Genomic DNA, 20,831 nt, shown 5'->3' with positions numbered 1-20,831 from the left:
TTTTAACCTCGTACTTATACTTCACCTCTTACGGTAATTAATTTCATGGTCTCACGATTCTGTTAGATTATTTTTTTTAGAGTTGTGCGGATCTTTAAAACGACTGATGATTGTATTCTACTACCCCTGAGAAACTTTAAACCGTTCTGCAGGTATTTAGTTCCTCTCTGCCTCATCAAAGTGAATCTGTTAAGTGAATCAACCGCTGTACACATCAGAGAGCACAAGAACTGCGCATCTTTGTTCTTCATGAAATACCTTTTTTTTTCTTCTAGGATCGCGCTTATTGATTTCTGACTTGTCAAACATGTGACTCCTTATTGCTGAAGGTAATAATATAATAGGATCGTTGAGCGCAGGCTAATACGATATTTATGGGACATTTATGAATTCTGTCAATCTGCGTAGAATGTTAATTTTACACAGCCTAATCTGATGATTCCCGCACGTTGATAACAGTACAATAAACGGTGAAAAGGATGAGACTCAACACTAATAAGAGGAGACTGACTAAGATCATGCTATTTATATGAGCACTTGAAAAATGTCACTGTGTCCTAATATAGACTTGATTCCTAATCGCACGTACAGTTTACAGTATATTTACTTTACACTACCAGGTAATGAATGTAATATTCTTGAAAAAAATGTAATCATTTCCTATTCGCTTAGTGATAGTTTATGTTGTTCTGAGATCAGCAAATCAACATTTACATGTTTAGCAAAGAATATTCCTCATGGGTTGCACTTAAAAAGTTTCAAATTTGATCAAAAGAAGCTTCCTAAATTGGCAGGGAAAAAATAGACAACATGTATTTAAACCCGAGAATTAATCTCCCAATCCCCACTACGTTTTTTTTGGTCTTAAGGGATATTAAGGGATATCTGGTCTAAAATGTGTTTGGGGGGATAAGCTTGCCTCAGACGAGTCGCTATCCAGAAAATTACTTGTCTCATTCTCAAATTAAAATACATTTACAAGTTAGTTTGGTTACTTGCTCGTCGGAGGATCTCATCATAAGGTATTTCTTGAAGAAAGAGGGTGTTAGATTCGACAATGTCGTTCTTGGCTCTCACAACTCTTTGATATTGATCTCAACATTTGATATCCATCTCTTTTCAACAACAGATAGTCCAGCAAAGAAGGAAGCACACGGCACAGTACTTACAACCGTCCATTTTATGTTTATTATTATTGTTACGGTTTCTAAGTAATTTATTTTCGAGTTAACACGCTGGGCCCTGTATTCAAAAACACTTCAGGGCTTTAAACCCTTATTTCCTTTGGAAAATAAGCATTTCCGCTGGAAATGCTTTTAAAGAAAGAATCGGCGGCACTAGGAGTAAGGAACTTCCATTCTGGAATGGGTAACAGACGGATGAGGACGCCTCCACCCCTAACACCAGCCCCCCAAATTACTGGCTACACAGGTCCTTTTTCAATGTTGAGTTAAAAAGACATCCCAGTTTTACCTGGTGTCACTTAAAACGTTATCACTTTAAATTAGCGTGGGGGTTCTGTGTCTAACAAGGAAACAGACTTGTATGCAAGTAATACTAAAAATCTTCAGGAAATTTACCCGTTTCAAAAACAAATGAACCCTTTTTTTACCTTGTCTGTCACCTTTAAACACTGGTTTCGCTTTTACCCATGACCGTTGTATATACTGTGTATATAGAAGTGGTTTACCTTTTATTATTTATGGAGATTGTAGATTTTAAGGTGTTAGTCGTGTGGCGTACAAAAAACATAGCCCTTTGAATTGGTCCTGAAAGCTACACGCCACATTTCAAGACATTTTCCCAGGATCTGTCTTGTTATTGATAGTAACATACACGGTGAGCGTACAGTATCTCACACTTGACCATCTACTTTTTAAAATAGAAACTTGTACAAGTTGTAGTATTTAATTTCACTATTGTATATTCTGCCTTTCATGCTGTTTCCAGGCTCTTCAAATCCTTATCGGGACAGTGAACTTTGGCTTGGGCATTGTACTGGCGGTATCTTCAACTTCCCTGGTCACAATACTCAAAGTGCCCTTTGTCATAGATTTTGTGGTAAGCTTGAGTGATTGATTGTTTCTGTGAAGTAATAAGCAATTAACGTTGAAGACGTCAGAGCTTTAAACCCTTATTTCCTTTATTCATTTCAGCACCAACTTTTTTTAATAGAACCCAATTGGCTTTTCTTTCAGACAGCACACGACATTTCGAAACAGTGATGGCTGCTGTTCTTCTAATTTATTACAGGTATATGGCCCAAACCACAGAGCGTTTTCTGCCTTTAGAGCTTCTAGAATAGTCGAGGAAGTGGGTAGAGAGGAAATCAGAAGAGATTGGGGCGATAATATCATTTCAGTACAATTGGACAGCGAAGCAGTGGTGGTGTGGAAAAGATCAGCAATTGCAGTAAGTTTCTAAAAAAACTCACGTTTTGGGCGCAATTACGTAATTTTAAACATAATTCAAGACTTTGACAGATAAGAGTTTGATTTTTTTTCCGGTCGATTTTGCTAGACAAAAGCGAAGATAAGTTTTATATATTTTTTCACATTTTCAATTTTTTTTTCCGCTCAAAGCGCACAATAGACCGCGGCAGTTTTCAACGTGCGCTCATTTAGATTTCATCCCTATTCATTCGTATTATTTAAAATGTTAGCAGTTTTATTACTGTTGAAATGTACTTTTTTAAACGTGGAGAACGCAGAGGGTTAATTATTTTTCTGTTGTGTATTGCAAGCGGTTTAGACATTTTCGTGTCCTACGTTGCAATCCTGGCTCCGCATACAACCTGCCGCAGAACAAAGATAGACAATGAAAAATGATCATTGACACCGACAAGTATCAATGATGATTTATTTCACGAAATATAATTAAAACGTCTGAGACGGGATAACACCAGATCTTCGTGTGTGGATCGACTCAGCTCCCAGATTACAAAATATAATCCCGTTTTCAGAAACCATAAAGATCAAGGGTTTCTTCTAAAACGTACCATGTACTGTAAGTATGGTATGTTTCTTTTTGGAAAAGTCTTAAAATTTCATAACAGCATTGTAGCAAAAGGTTAAGCGTGGGCCTTTCGCAAATTATATAATTATTATTATAACCTTATATCTTCAAACCCATGTTTGAAACATTTACACCAATTGGCTCACGAAAGCGCCAAAAAAACGTTAAAAATAAACACGATTTTATCAGGATGGTGTGTTATTTACCTTTTCATTAAGTAAGCATTAGCTTGTGTATTATATTTCAGATTTAACAATAATATGGAGCTTTTATTTTATATTTCACGCTGTATATGAGATAAGAAAATACATTTTAAAAATGGAATTTAAAAAATGAATTTAAAATGAATTTATTGAATCTATTCACATTCCTGCAAAACAGTTTTGACATGACTAAGATAATTATTTGAAACTTCAAACACCACATGTAGTGCATTAGCGCTGTACAGTCGGATTTTAATTGTGTATGTAAGATAAAAATGTATAATGTCATTTGTTATTACTGTAGCTCAGAAGTAATGTTATAAAGTTGAAGTGTTACAAGAACAGTTTTTTTCTAAACCCAAGTCTATGTTTTTCTTCATACGGGACTAAAACTCCGAGACCCTGACACCGTAGAACAATCTCTAGTCTTTAACTGTGGGAATCATTACAATAAAGTGAAATACATAAGTACAATAGGACGTTCAGTGATGTAACGCTTTCCTTATAGAAAGGTAATAAGGCCCATTAAAACAACAATGACACAAAATATGTGACCAAAACGAGAAAAGAGCAAATAGCCGCACGTGAAAACAGAGTGCAGAACATAGAATTTAATATTTGTTCTGATGTTAAGGATAAAACCATCTCAAAGAATCAGGATAATTATACATATGGGAAAGAATAAAACCATTTATTTCAGTGCATGCAGAACATACGATGAATGGGTATTATTATTATCATTATTATTATTATTGCTGACGTCCGAGTGATACCGAGCCTGTTGTAACTGATGCAGTAGCCTCGCTAACAGGTGCGGGGTGTTTGTGATCAGGTTAACACACCCTGTAAGGGATTTTTTTTTATCTGAAGCAATTCAGATCTCAGAATTGCGAACAGAAATTTCTGACAGGGGAAATGAGGTTTATGAGACAAAACAGCTTCCTTGCCTCCTTTTCAATTTATGATTGAGCCTTCTAAAATGAAAATCACCACAGGAATCGGCAAAATGGTGTTTTATGATCTAGTTTTCTGTTTTCGTCTTCGGAAAAACGACCATTACTTAACAAAAAAAACCTGATTGCTAGGAAGCATGAAAACAATTTTAATGCGTGCAGTGGTGAACAGCAAGTCGTTCATAGTTTTAATTATTGAGTTTCAGAGCATATACAGTATGCATACTGTAGGTGTGCTTTACCTCAGAGTATGGCACAATAACCTCTACAGGTTTGTTTTGTCATGACACTGAGCGTTCAAGCGCTCGAAAGTCACTGCTTGCGCATCTGGTGAAGATGTATTTTCTTTAGTCATCAGCCTCTCTCATCATGGCCTCGTTTGCTGGTGCGGTAACGGACGACACGATTGAACTTGCTGATGAAGAGGAGGGGGATACGGCAACTACACTCCTAAAAAGATACGAGCCAGCTGCGATGCTTCCCAGTAGGAGAGAACCGCTGGAAATGCTTTTGAAGAAAGAACCGGCGGCACTAGGAGTAAGGAACTTCCATTCCGGAATGGGTAAAAGACGGATGAGGACGCCCCCACCCCTAACACCAGCCCCCCAAATGACTGGCTACACTGCTCCTTCTTCAATGTTGAGTTAAAAATACATCCCAGTTTTACCTGGTGTCACTTAAAACTTTATCACTTTAAATTAGCGTGGGGGTTCTGTGTCTAACAAGGAAACAGACTTGTATGAAATTAATACCAAAAATCTTCAGGAAACGTACCCGTTTCAAAAACAAATGAACCCTTTTTTTACCTTGTCTGTCACCTTTAAACACTGGTTCCGCTTTTACCCATGACCGTTGTATATACTGTGTATATAGAAGTGGTTAACCTTTTATTATTTATGGAGATTGTAGATTTTAAGGTGTTAGTCGTGTGGCGTACAAAATACATAGCCCTTTGAATTGGTCCTGAAAGCTACACGCCACAGGATCTGTCTTGTTATTGATAGTAACATACACGGTGAGCGTACAGTATCCCACACTTGACCATCTACTTTTTAACACAGAAACTGAGCTTGTACTACAAGTTGTAGTATTTAATTTCACTATTGTATATTCTGCCTTTCATGCTGTTTCCAGGCTCTTCAAATCCTTATCGGGACAGTGAACTTTGGCTTGGGCATTGTATTGGCAGTATCTTCAACTTCCCTGGTCACAATACTCAAAGTGCCCTTTGTCACAGGTTTTGTGGTAAGCTTGACTGATTGATTGTTTCTGTGAAGTAATAAGCAATTAACGTTGAACTGATCGTCGTTTTTTAAATCCTATTTGTAACGTTCAGGAAGCTATTGTTAACCAGTCATAAAAGCAATTCATTTATCGTGTGTTATAAATGTTGTAGACACTGAGTTTATTCTATGATTACGATAATACTCATCACACTTACGATTTACTACTATTTGCAATTAGCTACTTTTTTGGCAAATAGAAAATAATTTTTATATCACTGGGTAATATTTTTATAATTTTAAAGCAACCCTCCTGTGCTGTCTTCCAAGTTCTTCGTCCTTTAAAACCACACATACACTTTCTTCAGAAAGCAGACAGGTATACTGTACAGTACCATACTTTTCATTTAAAAGACCACAAAAAAGGGACAAAATAATAAAAGATTCTGATCAACAGCAAACATTTTTTACTTCAGTTTACACAGTTAAAATTCAAATGATCATTGTAAAAAAAAGTACCCTATGCGATCTGGCTAATATAGTCATTGCTCTTTCTACATATAAATAACTTTTTATTTTTTTATCAAACGTTTATTAACAGACACAGTCCGTATGCATTTTTGACACTTTGGCAGAGAAAAGAAAGACATCAAATGCAGCAACAGATAAGTCAGGACATTGTCTGACTTAAGTCAGAAAGCTGTCTTTAGGGTGCCTGTTTTTATACTACTTATTATCTCTCACATCTGTAGACAGCAAAACTATTTTTTGGAGGTGTGGATTTGTGTATAATATTGTGTATTGATGTTCTTGTATAGCATGCATGAAGTTTACCTTTTCCGTTTTTGTATCACCAGTTTTTCTTCTCTGGCTTATTTTCTGTCCTGGTAAAGATGTTTCCCAGACTCCTGCCAGTAAGTACTGTACACTTATAAATACCATGACCCTGATTTCAATGAAGTTGTGGCAGGTTGGTACTGAATTTTGAATTTCAATACGGCGTCCACAACAGTCTGGTGTCAAAACAGTACAGTATATGAATAAAAGTTTCTTTTCATTAAAAAAAATGTTAAGTTGTGATTCAGTTCTCAAAGGAGTCACAATCTCCACAATGTCATTGAAAGTGGCAGATCAAATAATAATAATAATAATAATGATAATAATATTATAATAATTGGTGACACTTATATGGCGCTTTTCTGGACACTCCACTCAAAGCGCTTTACAGGTAATAGGGACTCACCTCTACCACCACCAATGTGTAGCATCAACCTGGATGTGCTCCACATATCCATATTTCAAATTAGTCCTAATTATTACAAACTGCTTTACATGCTTTAATATCAGTGAATTACATTATAAAGCCCTATGTACCACATCCCTGAATTAAATACATTTCATTTATTTATTTATTTCCTCAGGAATAGAATTTGCAGTACTAAAACAAAATTGTGTTTGGAAGATTAAGGATCTTGATTAGTTCATCAGTTCTGGACTGGTGAACCAAAATTGAAACTAGGTAGTCTAAGATTAATGGTAATCAGGGCTGGTTACAGGAGTAAATTAAACACTTCTGTAACAGTGATTTGATTCTGTAATTGTGTGCAATGAAAGCAGTGTTGATTAAATTGCTTCACCAATACTATACAACTATGGTTAAAGAGTGGAAAATGACAGTTTAAGCCCTGATCTTTAAATTAAATTCAGAGTTTTCTATTGTAATAGTTGTGCATGCAATGGTGAAGACTGCATGATGGTCTTGAATTTGAGATTTAACTAGTCCAGAGCCATTTTATATATTCCCTAGGGCTGAGTAATGTTTTCTGAAGTCACTCTACAGTGACCTTCACATGTTTTTCCATGTGGTGTTCCACTTGAATCTGATACAGTACCTCTGCGTTTGTTTCAGTGAAATTGAAATGTGTTATACACTGCCTAACCAGGGACTGAATATTAATATTGTTGTATTTCAACTTGAGTTAGTTTTTTTTTGCTTAATCCTGATTTTAGAAATACTTTAATAATCATCTATGGAAAAAAAAAATCTTTGGTTTCAATTGGTTTCGCCACATCTTAATATTCTTATATTCTGCAGATCTGTTTAAGGATGAACTTTGGAAGTTTCCTGATCGCAGGCCTTGGCATGGTGGTGATCTCAGTCGATTTGTCTTTTTGGACCGTGTACGCTGTACATTCAATGAACGTAAGTAGTGCAAGAATGTACATTTTTACTTCATTTTGTGGTCAGTTACCCTAAGAGGTTTTTATAAAGCATTCTTTTCTTTCCTCCTCCTGAAAATCCACTTTAAATAAATGCTCTTTTCGGTACCTACAGTATGTATACTGTACATATTGTAACAGTACAGCAGCCCTAAACATCCAGTATTGGTTAGATAGTTGGAGGGGACAGATTTCTTTGACCAATCAGTTTTATTCTTTACATGCCTGTCTTTTCTGTGGCACCTTATTCAAAGCAGGATGGTTTTGCTGGTTTTACATGTAGAATCATGTTTGCTGCTCAATATCATCTTACAGTATGTTTTCTTTTTCTGTTTGGGGACATCCAGAAGACTGTCTTCTTAGAGACAATAGTCATCTTTGCCATGTCCTGTGGATACGCCTCTGCTCTTATGCTTCTGTTTGTTCTGATGCGATTTTTAAGACTCAAGTGCTTTTTTATGCCTTGAGAAAACCAGTTTTCACTCCTTAGTTAAGATTCATTTCTAAAAATACATCCGTCCCAACACAGCAATACTACAGTCTTAATGCACAACCAGGGATGCCACACAATTTAAAACCTTTTCTCAAAGAACATGTCCAGACAACAATTTAAAGTGGAATGATAGAACTTCTGCCTCTGTTAAATACAGGAATGAAAATGCAAGCATTGGATTATATCCTAGTGTGCATTTCAGGTACAACAATCAGCCGCCGTAATGAGCTGTTTGATGTTTTATCCATTTTATCTGAATAGCGTGGAGAGGAATTGCCAGAAAGAGACCAATATAGACCTGATCCTGGAGGACCCCTGTGTCTTCTGGATTCATTTAATCTTAGTTTTGATGTTATTATGGATCACCAGGCTCTTGAATTGAACAGTTTGCCTGTATTTTAAGGCAGTACTTGAATAGTAGAACAAAGTTAGAAATGAGTAAGTACCCTGTGTCTGGTACTGGGCTCCAGTTCTCTTTTCACTCAGGTTTATTATATCAGCGATTTGGTAGAATTTACCAAATGGGATCACTTTGAAACAGGGAATTTGGGAATGAGAGTGAATTTAATAGTGTCAGTCTCACCTGCGTTTGCACACCATTAACTGATACACAATAAGAATTATTTAGAAGCTACAGGAGTACAATTTTAAACAACGAAATGTTCATTAAGATTATTGCAATAAGAGCTCTGTTGGAATGAAAACCAGAAGACACATGGGTATTTCAGAACCAGGGATGAGAAAAGTTAATATACTATGTATTATTTAATACAAACAGATGATGCACTATTAATAAAAACTGTCATACATCTATAAAATTAGTCTGTAACGGATATCCACTGTGGTAACCGAGCGTGGAGGAGATACGCTACATTAACTCCCGTTTTAACCAAGCAGTTTCCTGTTTTTAGAGTAGCGGTGTCAAGTACCTCGTCCCACGATTGCATTTGGCCGGTCTCGCTCTGCACCAGTCTTTTTTACCTGCGAGCCGATATTCCGCTGAGAGCTTCCCCTGCTCTCATCAACCTCAATCGTCTAGGTCTAGGTCTCCATACTCCTAGCCCGCTCACTCCTGACCCGTGGGTTTAACGGTTTCCCACTACAGTCCGGTCCCTTGAAGTTCCCCGTGTCTTGCTCACCCTTAGTGGACACCTCACAGCCGAGGATCTGTCGCTCAGACAGTCCGACTCTCCCCTCGATCAGGCTGTCTGGACTGGGACTGTGGTGTAAGTTGCCCTTTCCGGGGTAATTAATGAAAACTCCCTCCGCAAGCGTCTCCTTGACACGCCCGTCAGCGAGAATCTGTCACCTGACAGAAACTCTCCCGTCCTCTCACCACGAAAGCTGGTTTGTTCTAGCTCCCCGTGAGCTCTGGATGTATACGTTGACATACTTGCCAACGAGCGTCCAACTCCCTTGATTCCACCTAGACTGAGCACTGCTTTGATCTTACATAGTCAGTCTGGCTTCACACCAGTGAGACCAACGCCCTCCTGCGTGTTTCTACAGGCGTCACTGTCGCCCTCTGGAGGCTGAACCCTTTAACTGACACTCGACATCCAGTGCCCCTTTTTATAGTCCAAAAAGTCTTATATCACAGTACCACACCACAAGTGTGAACTTTACCCAGGTTTAGATCAATTTCCATGTCACCATTTCTTTACATAGCAGGGGAGAACAACTTGGGGGATACAGAGGGTTTTCCTTCCACCTAAGCACTTTATTAACTAATTAAACTCATTATTTGCTTAATTGGAGAAGTTGAAGCTTTTCTTTGTTCTTACCAATCTGGATTTGTAATGTAATCAAGCACACATGCTGGACAGAGAATGAGGTTGGGTGCCTCCTATACAGAGAGAATGAGTTTAGAAAATGCCTGCCATGTTGAGAGTAAACCACTTTACCTGTTTATATGTGAAAAGAGGAATTTTAAGATTTCAAAATCAAGGTTTCCATCTTGATTCATAGAGGTACACCAAATGCTCTTATTTGAAATGTATAGTCTAATTTAATGTTTTCATTTGATACTCTGTATTGAATTATTGAACAAGCCAGTTCAATAATCCTCTTTATTAAACAGAAAATTACTGCAGAAGTTAAGGCTGTTATCCTGTGTTTGACTCTGCTGGAGATGTGTATTACTGCTCCGTTGACATTTTGGACACGCACTCAGATTCATCACATAAAGGCACCAGAATGGTGAGTCATGGGGTTACTTATTTTCCTTTGCAGAACTGTGCAAAATGCTGTTCTTGTGCAAAAATGTGTTGTGCCAAAACTTTCTGTTCCATACTTTCAGGCTAGATTTCAGTGTAAATAGATATTGTTACTGTATGTGTAAAGGAGTTAAAACAATCATTAATTAAATCTATTAATTTAATTAATAATTAAATCTATTAAGATTAATTAAATCTACATATTTTAAGGTAAGACAGTAAGCATCATTCGGAGCTTTTGCACAGCTGTCCTTTTATTTTGCCATTTGAGCCACAAGTCCAGGTAGCCAGTTTTAGTCATATTTATCTATGATCAAATAGATCATGATAAATTATTAAGTCATTCTTCAAATCTAGGGGATGGTACACAGGAAAAGCAGGCCCCAAGACTAAATAACTAGACAATACAGTAAATAGATAAGAGTCAGAAAAGGAGAAAGTCTGAAGAGAAACAGTACCATGTGAGGGCAACTCTTTTGACAAACCAAAACATATTCAGGCAATCTAAGCACTGAACAGACCAATTATGGGTTTTAGGTCACCTGTAGTTGTGAAAATCTTTATTTCCTATATTGTCATATTTACCAGGCTACAGAAATCCCTAATTTGTTTAGTGATGGACTGTGGTTTTCATTTAATTAGTATTTGTGATTGTGGAAGACCGTTAATTGATAAGAAATGGATTTCTACAGTATTCATGTCTCAGCTGCAGGTTTGAGTTCTGTTTCCTTTGTTTCTATAGAAGACAGGGACTGGTATTCACAGTTCTATAAATACCTGCACATAATGTGAGTATATGCTGTATATTTGTGCTTGTAAATCATTGAAAATTAATACTTTGTCTTATTAATTGTGCAGCCTGATTTATTACTTATTGCTACCATACTGTGAGGAGATACGTCCATAAAAGTGTTCAGATTGGTGTCAGATCTGATTTTATTTATGTATTTTAATCTCTTGTCAGTATCTGTACAATCCTGAGTTTGAATTAGTGTTAGAAATAATTAAATAGGCTTTAAAATGTCATCAGTGTGGTGGGGTGGCAGTGAGTGCTACTGCTCTATAGCTCGGGTTTGATTCCTGCCTGGGGCACCTTCTGTGTAGAGTTTGCATAGAACCGCAGGCTGTAAAGAGGTAAAAGGTTCTGTTGCAGATATAAATACACAAAACTAACATTTTGCTGAATCTCTTTCTCCAGAGACTCTTGGCTGTGGAATATTTTTGCATTCTCTGTGACTTTTGAAGGATTCCTTAAACAGAAGCTCACCCTGCATCCTTGGACTTCAGCACATTTGGTCATCGAACTCTGAATTGTCAGAAAGCTTCAGACTGTTAAAAGGGGTTTGTATCAAAGAAAAAAATTCAGTAGAAGGTCTCTTACTTTAAGCTGCCATTAATTTTTTTTTATAAATGTTCCTTCAGACTTTTACAAAGAGAGATGATGTATTCAGTGCGTGTAAATTATAATTGTTTTTATAAAACAAAAAAAAGACTAAGCCATTTAAGGGAGTCATTGGCTTTTACAATGAAAATATGATGAATGGGCCTAGTTTGTGTTGGAGACAATTAAGGCATTTGACAAATATGTTGAATATAAAAATTGTTTTGTTGTGATTTTGGAAACTATATTATAGTTTTTATTATATACTCACTTTCCCCCCAATTAATTCACTTTTTTCAATTGCAAATCAAGTCAGAAATAGCTAGGCTTGGGATAACAACCTAGATCAGTTAAGATTTCACTCCCAGGAGATCCTGGCTCCAGAATGACGCCAACTTAAAATCATTGTAGTTAAATACTTTGCTTAATTTGAGTGCTCAGTGCTTGGTATATCAACCACTGTATTTTTTGCTGTACTAACTGCTACAAATAAAATAATTGAATTTGTTTCTGATTCCTGTTCTGATGCTTTTTTTCACTTGTTTAACAATCAACTTATTATATGCTTTTAGGTGGGAATTTTTAATTTACTATAGTTGAAATGCCATTTCACTGTTAGAAATATGCATAAAGATTCTTGATATATTGTACAGTTTTAGTGTGATCAATTGGATGGATAATTCTATAAATGGTACTGTATAACCTTATTTTTTGGTACTTTCAAAAAAGAAATCTTTACACTTATATAGAGCTTTTTTGGACACTACACTCAACGTGCTTTACAGGTAATGGGGACTCCCCATCACCACCACAAATATGTAGCACCACCTGGATAATGTGTTAATCAGTGTTTTTCTAATTGTTTTCACTATGAAGGTTTACAGAGCTGGTGGTGCTGAAATTCCAAATTCTAAGATATCGTAAATTGTAACTTCATAAATGTAAAAAAACGTTTTGAGCTCTGCAAAATCACTAGGCTATTTTTTTTGCTGAAGGTTTAGGCTAACACAATCAAATCAAAGAAACAAATACCTTAGAGGAGGAAAAAATGGTCCTTCTTTGGGTTTTTCTTTTTTAATGAGGGCAGTTTCATCCAGAAGACTTCAGTATCATGTCTTCTTTCCCCATTTCACCACAACATAGAATTGACATCATATAGTAAGTAAAACAACAACAAAAGCATTTTTCTCAAAACATGGGTGGCCAAGGAGCATACAATACATGCTCTGTTACAAGAGAAATACAGGAGAGGCTAAGTTCAGAGGTTTGCCAAATGTTTTGAATTATTCTGTTCAATTTCTTTGACCTAATGAAATGGCTACAATGGAAAGTATGCAAAATAGCATAACTAAAATGTATAATATTCCATCCCTTTTATAGCAATGTAGATGCCTTATTTTTAAGCATTAAACAATGATTAGCAAGTGTCTTCAGACAGTCTGACAGAGACACCTTCTCTGGACATATCACCGTAGTTTTGTTGTTGATTACATAGACTTACACAGATCAAACCTAAAGCTCATTAAATCATATTTCTTCCTTTTCTGTTTGATAAATAATAAACTATATCAAATCCAAAGCCTGAATTAACGAAGAAATAAGCCTTCCTAACATGCTCAGATTCTGTTACTATATGATTGAAATGTTGCAACAGCCATTCATGTAATAATTGTTCAATCCTATAAAAATACTCCATGAAGTTTTTGCCTAGATGTAATAATCACTTAATGTAATACAGTACTTGCCTTCCAGAACTATACTGTAACTCGCTAATTTTTGTCTCAAGTGATTATTATATTACAAAAGTCAAGAAAAAAGGCAAATGCCAAGAAAAAAGGCCATCTTCTAACTCTGTTTAAAAGATCCTAGTGTGTTTACAGGGCCTAGTGTCTGCTGGGATTTGTAATACATTTGAATGCAACAGGTTGCAAAATACCTTAAGAGAAATTCTGTATATGTCCAAGAAAATGATTAGGTTAATTGTTTAATTGACTGCTCTGGCTGGAATAGTAGCCAGAAGACACTAAGTCCTCCAGGAATTGAGCTCTTGACTCCTGTTCTAAAAAACTGTTCCTTTCAACAGTGAAGATAAAGCTTTGATTTAAAGTGTCTCAAATAATAACAGAAGCATAGGAGGTTATGATCCTGTCCCTGATGTACAGGGACGCTGATGAATGGCAAGCCAAGCTCCAAGTGCAGGAGCTCAGAGGGGCTCGGAGGTTCCCTTAGTGTCTGAGACAGACATGCTGAGGAGGAGAATAAACGCAGCCTTAGGGGAAGACGGTAGGAGGGAAAAAGGATTCCCAGTCTACTCAGCGCTCTTACTGCGATGAAAAAAAGAAAAACGCTTGAGCGTTGGCTCAGTGTTGGAAACTGAACAGACAGGGAGTTAAAGAAGGAGCTCATCTGGGTTGTGCCTGATTGATAAATCAACGGAGGCTGGGAGATGCAGCCCAAGCAGGTCTGCACGGAGGCAGCTACAGGCTGAGTTCCCATGCCAACGTGCCACTTGTTAAGGGCAACACCAGGACTCAAGTCGCTCCCAGCCCAGGTGTATGATAGGGCTTTTATGAATGGAACATTTCGTGATGTAACAGAAACTTTGCACAAACATTATACAAAAAAAAAGGCAGTAGCAAATAATGTCATCAGTGCATACAAAATGTTACTGTTTTCAAAAATGTGTAATGCTTATATTTTTACGCAATAGTCTTTTTCACTTTCACATCTGAAGGGCTCATTGTGAGCCTCTAACACGGGGATATCCGATCCTTGTCCTGGAGTGCTGTCTGCATGTTTTCACCTCAACTCAGCTCTGAACGATCTGAACCAGTTTGTTACTGGCTTAACTGGACCAGTTGAATAACGTCTCCCACCTCTACCTGGGCTGCTACTATAAAGAGACAAGAACAGGGGGGTCTTTGGTCTAAACCCAGTTCTGGGAACTTCCCCTTGTTCTTTCTTCATTCCTCGGCCGGGGGTGAAATGCTCTCCATGAAGTGGGTGAGTGCATCCCGGAAGGACTGCAGCATGAAAACCCCCAGCTCGTTGCTCGTCTCGTGAATGTCCGGGTCAAACGTGCCGAAAAGGGGCGTGCTTGCCACAATGTCGTCACGGTTTGCCTGGAGCAAAATGAACAGAAGCTCCGCTCTGATTTCCTCGTACTTCCTTTTATCGTATCTAACCAGTGAGGCCTCATCCAGCGGGTAGGCCACACTGTCAGGATAGCAGTCCCTAGGCACCGGGAACTCAATGTATCTAAGGACAGGGAAATCAGGGAACACGGTGAAGAGGCGTCTCAGTGCCCTGGAGCTCAGAGGGTTACCCAGGAACTTGAACTCCCTCAGCTTCCTGCACGGCAGCAGGGCCTGTATCATCATGTTGACGTGGCTGTCCTCGATGTTGCACTCCTCCAGAGTGAGGCTCTTCAGGGTGAGAGAGGCGCGGATCAGGAGCTTGAAGAAGGTGGAGGGGAAGAGACCTGTGACGTCGTGGCCACTGAGGTCCAGGCTCTCCAGGTGTTCGGCGTGAAGGCTGTTGGCCAGGTAAGCCATGTCCGCGTGGTTCAGCCCACAGCTTGCGACTTCCAGCGATTGAAGTGGTGTGTTGAGCGGGCTGGAAAAAACCAAGCATCATTGCAATGCTTTATGTCAAAGTACATTTTTCTTTTGTAGCAGTATGTAATTATGTCTGTGCATTGTTAACATCATAAGCTGTATTTTAGCAATTCACTATAACTCAACTAATGTTTTTTTTTTAGACTTTTGTTTTAACAGAGCTTATGCTTGACCTTCAATTGGCTGGAGTTATTTTAATAATATGCTATGTTAAATTTCAAGACTCAGCTGCAGCGGATAAAGCACTCACAGTCACAATAAAGTTATGGCATGCCCATGGACTCAGTCATGTTAAAGATTTTGATTCTACACTAATTGTCTTATTATTGTATCGCTGTTTTTTTCCAACTCGCATTTCCCATTTCTGTCCTAAGCAGGAACATGCATATGTTCATACTGCAGATGTTTTGGATGTTTTAACAACATAATGAAACTTCAATTAGAAATAACTGTTGAACAATCAGATTGATTTCTCAGTATGGATTTCCAAAGCGTTGAAGAGACTTGCTTGGTGGGGATATCTATGAGATACCTTGATCGACTCAGGACTTCACTTACACTCGTACACCTAGTATGGGAAGCATAGTATCAGAGGAAGTTTATTTTGATTTGACTGAATTTCAAATGGCTTTAATTACATGGCAAACAGAGAAAAAAAATCACAGTTTGTATGATTGCTTCATTGCCTGGATCTCAGCTGATAAAAGGTTGTCTTTACTTCTATTACATCAGCATTCATATAATTGTTTAAATCTGGACTCTCTGGGTTGCATTGCTTATCCTTTGTTTTCATTGGAGTGTTGAAATGATGAGAAACAGCAGTACTATCAAGAAAGGAAAACAGGTGAAAGTCGGGATCTTACCTAAGCAGTTTCCGAATTCGACCAGTGAGTGTTGAAAACGCAATTTGCAGCTCAACGAGATGAGTGAGATGACTCAGTAGCTCCCCGATATGGGATAAGACGCCCTCGTCATTGGGTCCCATCCTGCGAACATCAAATGTCTTGGCTGGAAGAGTCAGCGATCTCAGTTTCAAAAATGAAACATGTGAGAGCAGCACCTCCACGTGCGTCATTTCTAAGGGGACATTGTGAACGATCTCGAGCTTCTGCAATGAAAGGGGCTCAACAAGTTTGATGATGTAAAACAGTTTTGTCAAAGCCAGGCTGTCTGCCCTGAAGCCCACACATCTTATCTTCAAGGGACAGTGGCACCTCAGTAAGAGGGCTTGTACCACAATCTCGTAACTCCGACTGGTCACAAATATGTACATTGCAATGTCAATGGAAATGTCAAACACTGATGGATTAATTTTCTCAGACTGCAATGCCACAAGTAAATCATAACAGATTCTGGCTACCATCTCTGTTCGAGCCCATTTCCCCAAAGATGTTTTGCACTTACAAAACTGGTGTTCGACATCCTTTATTCCAGTGAGGTCCACTGAACGGAGTATCTTAGCATAAGTAGTAGAACTGCCAAGAACATAGTCTTTCAAGCCATTCAGACAGGCTTCCAGGCAATCACGACAGGTCCAGCCCGTTAAATCCTCTTCGCAATCCGCTGTTTTTCCCAGGAGTTTTCCCAGATTCAGCTCTGTCAAGGGCCAGTTCTGAACAAGATCGTGAATGACATCAGCCTTCTCTTCCAAATAACTAGCTTTGAAAAGTAGTCCATACAGATTGTGAGAGATGCACTGCAGGTTCTGCTGGGCATTTTGGCTGTTCTGCACAAAACTCACTGCGGAGAGAAATTTTAAGGTCTTCATTGTTTACCACAGTCCATGCGATTCTATTTGCATTTATTGCATGTAGAGAGTACAGATCAGCTGCTAGCTAACTGCACATTGCCTGGAGCAGTGTGATTATTTTTAGAAACTGTTAAGTGTCAGGATTTCAGACTAGGGATCACATGTTAGAGTTCTATTTCTGAATCTTCGTATTGGTGACACTGAGACCTTCGTGTGAAGTGCAAAAAGACCCTCTCTATAATTGCTCTGGAAGTCAGTCATTCTGTGTATAATATAATGTGACAGCTGTGACAGCTTGTTTTTAACTATTTCATCCAGCACAGGACCATAGTGGACATTAGAGGCTAACATGGCAAGCTACTGGCACAAGGCAGGATACACTCTGGATGGGATGCCAGTCATGGGATCATGGGATGCATCATGAGGCACGCACATACACAAACACACACACTCACACTTGGGTCAGTTTTCCCAGAAGCCAATCAACCTACCAGTAGGTCTTTGGACTGTGGGAGGAAACCGGAGCACCTGGAGGAGACCAACATGAGTACAGGGAGAACATACAAACTACACACAGATATTACCCTGAGAATTGAACCCAGGGCCAGGCCACAATTCTAACCACTGTGCCACCATGTCACGTAATGTGGTGCATTTTCATGTGATTTCATGTCATGAATAAACTCTGCAACTCTCAACTGTCCACCCACTGAAGCTCAGCAGGTGTGAGCCTGGTCAGTACCTGGATGGGAGACCTCCTGGGAAAAACTAAGGTTGCTGCTGGAAGAAGTGTTAGTGGGGCCAGCAGTGGCGCTCACCCTGCGGTCCATGTGGGTCCTAATGCCCCAGTATAGTGACGGGGACACTATACTGTAAAAAGGCGCTGTCCTTCAGATGAGACGTAAAACCGAGGTCCAGACTCTCTGTGGTCATTAAAAATCCCAGGGCGTTTCCCGGAAAAAGGAGGGGTGTAAACCAGGCGTCCTGGCCAAATTTCCAATTGGCCCTTACCAATCATGGCTTCCTAATAATCCCCATCTATGAATTGGCTTCATTACTCTGCTCTCCTCCCCACTGATAGCTGATGTGTGGTGAGCGTTCTGGCGCACTATGGTGGTGGTGGAGGGGAGTCCCCATTACCTGTAAAGCGCTTTGAGTGAAGTGTCCAGAAAAGTGCTATATAAGTGTAAGCAATTATTATAATTATTATAAACACACAGCAGCATGCAATTTTAGTCATATAAAATGCGAAAGTGAGAAAACATCTGCTATGAAGCCTTACAAATTAGAACAAACATATCTACCAATATTCCTTGTATTATCTGCTTCTCTTTGAGGCTTTGACAACATTAATACACACCTTGAGACCTTTTTAAATATTATTTAATACACTGTACAGATAAACGATACAGTTTCTACTGCAGGATTATTGGATTAATTGCAAAGCTGTCAACTAATCATAATGCAAAAATATGTCCTGTGCTATTTCTGTTTCCTTATAAAAGAGATAAAAAACACACATATGAACAATAATAAAGACCTAGGCAACTAAGTCAATATACAGTTTTCATAACGTACCAGAAGGTTGTTTTTAGTAGGAGAGAGAAATTAGATTCTTAATTTATAACAGAATTAAAAATGTCAAAATATAGTTAATAATCTTCTTTAAAATGTTCACCAGTCTCAACAACAACAATAATAACAATTTTACATTTCTTATTATTTTTTAAGATGTGCACTGCACGTGTCTTTCAGTCCAATATGTTAGAAATCCCACTAGGAAAGAGCTTTAGCTTGGTGGTTCTTGACATGTTCAAGCTGTGAATTTCCTATTCGTCACGAGGAACCATCACAGGTGCTTTTCATAACTGTGAAAGTAAAAGATTTACTGCATTACATTTCAGAAACGGTGATCTCACAAAGGCAACTGAAAACTTGTCAATTAACCCATATAAAACCAATTACAGATATTACTGAAAACACCTGGAGGAAGTGAGGCTGTTGCTGTAGAACAACAAAGATTTTTTGCCACTTCCAGGGTCTCCTGACACAGTCAATGAGACCACAGACTAACGGATTTGAGCTAGCAATCATTAGGACTGTAGGACTCATCCAGTGTCCTGTGCAAAAGCCTCTACAGTAAGAGGTGCTCAGAAGCCCACTCAGCAGATATAAGGGGAAAAACAATTGAGCAATGAGATTAAATGTGTGAATACAACATGAACAAGGGGACAAGTCTACATTCTCCCACACTGAGCTATTGTTCACATTATATCATTCATTTCCCATTATTGGTGTATACTTGTATTTAAAATGAGTACTTCTTGCACAATTCTGTTTTTTATTTTTCTTTAACAGTTTGTAATTTTAACACCACGGGTAAACAGCATACAGCCATCACAGAGATAACTTTTTCACAATTGTTTCGAATTCCACGCTACAAAGTCTTGGCATTAACCTCACTATGAATGGTTTCCACATGACAGTTTCATAAAACATTAATAACAACATAAGAGATAAATGTTTTAAAAGTGGTGTGACTTGTACATCACTAGCTCCCCTTTACCAGAATAAAACCCCTTCGTTAACAAAGTCATGCAGGATGCAGCCATAGGCGATGAAAGCATGTCAAGTGCACCAATTAGTATTTTGAATGGAGTTGTGTCCTTTGGCCATTAGTATTAGTGAGGCTCAGAAGAAAGAGAAAAGCTGATGAAACCAATTACTTACTGAGCCAAAACCTTTCAGTCAGACCACTGTAGAGAGGCCTATTGTAATATGAGAAGTCTTGCTCTGGCAAAAAAAGGCGAGGAGATAAACAAGTTAGGGCCAGTAGCTGTCTTATTAGGGGGTCACTTAGAGGTTCAATAAAGTAACCGAGAGCTCTGTTGGAATGAAAACCAGCAGGTGTGGGGGTCCCCAGCCCCACCATTGGGGAACCTCTGGTCTAGCTGCTAATGCACAAAAATGAAATAGCATGTTAGTTACTTGAATCAATAAACTACATCAACCTGTATTAGTGAGATTCTTTGGGATTTTAAATTTGTTATCCTACAGTAGTAAATGAAGAGTCATTTCTGCAATAACGTAAGTTTCCATAACATGAATTGGCTGTAAAATGATTGATTGATTAGGGAACATTTTTCCCATAAAGTGGGTGCATGTTGTCTATAATACCACTCAATACTGGAATCAGTCACATGAGTAGAGTAGAAGAGATTGTGTGGCAGCCTCAGTACAGCAACAAAGTTGTGTATCAGCATTCAGCCACTATATTTTCATTCTTTGGAAACATTTATAAGAACATTGCTGTTACAATGAATGGCAAGAGTATGAAGCTAATGCATGTGGAAAAAGTGAAAAGAAAAGGAAATTATTACTCTGAAACAAAAGCTTGAGGTTATAAAGTGATATGAGAGAAATGCAAGAACATATGATATCATTTTTGCTACTGGGTTTGGAAGAGAGCATTGTTCAAAATGTTTTTTAGGAAAAAAGTTGCCTCTCCTTCCTCCAGTGAGGAATTTTGTCATTATTTAACTATCTTTTCTCTTTTTTTTGATGATCACAAAAAACACATATTATGCATACGTGACACATTCAAACTTAAAATATGACCAATTACTATAGAAAACATACCTTTGATTCCCATTGAACCAATGGTTTCTATAAAATTGCTATTATGCTTAAGTATTATATTATCCTCATGGTGATTTCCAGGAACACAACTATTGCGTTATAGCATAAATAGCTGTATTAA

General features: G+C 38.2%; 3 protein-coding genes across 7 annotated transcripts in view; 1 reads left to right on the top strand and 2 right to left on the bottom strand.

The window, feature by feature from the left end:
* Nucleotides 1-2,362: 2,362 nt before the first annotated feature.
* LOC148822880 (uncharacterized) lies at nucleotides 2,363-11,596 on the top strand. The gene is made up of 8 exons (XM_088929615.1): nucleotides 2,363-2,412; nucleotides 4,523-4,708; nucleotides 5,306-5,416; nucleotides 6,252-6,308; nucleotides 7,490-7,597; nucleotides 10,188-10,306; nucleotides 11,066-11,111; nucleotides 11,522-11,596. Coding segments are annotated over exons 2-7 (564 nt in total). The 5' UTR covers nucleotides 2,363-2,412; nucleotides 4,523-4,540; the 3' UTR covers nucleotides 11,067-11,111; nucleotides 11,522-11,596.
* Nucleotides 11,597-12,755: 1,159 nt separating this feature from the next.
* lrrc14b (leucine rich repeat containing 14B) lies at nucleotides 12,756-17,131 on the bottom strand. The gene is made up of 2 exons (XM_088929613.1): nucleotides 16,185-17,131; nucleotides 12,756-15,319 (listed from the first exon to the last, which is right to left on the bottom strand). The coding sequence occupies exons 1-2, from the start codon at nucleotides 17,087-17,089 to the stop codon at nucleotides 14,668-14,670; spliced, it is 1,557 nt and encodes a 518-aa protein (XP_088785739.1). The 5' UTR covers nucleotides 17,090-17,131; the 3' UTR covers nucleotides 12,756-14,667.
* A 1,307-nt stretch (nucleotides 17,132-18,438) lies between these two features.
* The window catches only part of plekhg4b (pleckstrin homology domain containing, family G (with RhoGef domain) member 4B), a 64,235-nt gene continuing 61,842 nt past the window's right edge, over nucleotides 18,439-20,831 (bottom strand). For 3 of the 5 annotated variants that reach the window (XM_088929612.1, XM_088929608.1, XM_088929609.1), the window contains exons 23-24: nucleotides 19,802-19,864; nucleotides 18,439-18,939 (exon numbers count right to left, since the gene is read on the bottom strand). In XM_088929612.1, the coding sequence (XP_088785738.1) occupies nucleotides 19,820-19,864 (45 nt within the window). In that variant the 3' untranslated portion in view covers nucleotides 18,439-18,939; nucleotides 19,802-19,819. The remainder of the gene's footprint in view (nucleotides 18,940-19,801; nucleotides 19,865-20,831) is intronic. The other 2 variants (XM_088929610.1, XM_088929611.1) reach the window with 1 other exon arrangement.

Source organism: Atractosteus spatula, chromosome 12 (genome assembly GCF_055471065.1).
Source record: "Atractosteus spatula isolate fAtrSpa1 chromosome 12, fAtrSpa1.hap1, whole genome shotgun sequence".
Lineage (NCBI taxonomy): Eukaryota > Metazoa > Chordata > Actinopteri > Semionotiformes > Lepisosteidae > Atractosteus > Atractosteus spatula.
The sequence above is the reverse complement of the archived record's forward strand: the minus strand, read 5'-3'. Positions and strand labels throughout refer to the sequence as shown.

Coding starts and splice junctions, on each gene's coding strand:
- lrrc14b (XM_088929613.1), bottom strand. CDS start 17,089: ATGAAGACCTTAAAATTTCTCTCCGCAGTGAGTTTTGTGCAGAACAGC. Junction 15,320..16,184: donor CGAATTCGGAAACTGCTTAG/GTAAGATCCCGA, acceptor GGTTTTTTCCAG/CCCGCTCAACACACCACTTC.
- LOC148822880 (XM_088929615.1), top strand. CDS start 4,541: ATGGCCTCGTTTGCTGGTGCGGTAACGGACGACACGATTGAACTTGCT. Junction 4,709..5,305: donor AAGAACCGGCGGCACTAGGA/GTAAGGAACTTC, acceptor TGCTGTTTCCAG/GCTCTTCAAATCCTTATCGG. Junction 7,598..10,187: donor ACGCTGTACATTCAATGAAC/GTAAGTAGTGCA, acceptor TTTATTAAACAG/AAAATTACTGCAGAAGTTAA.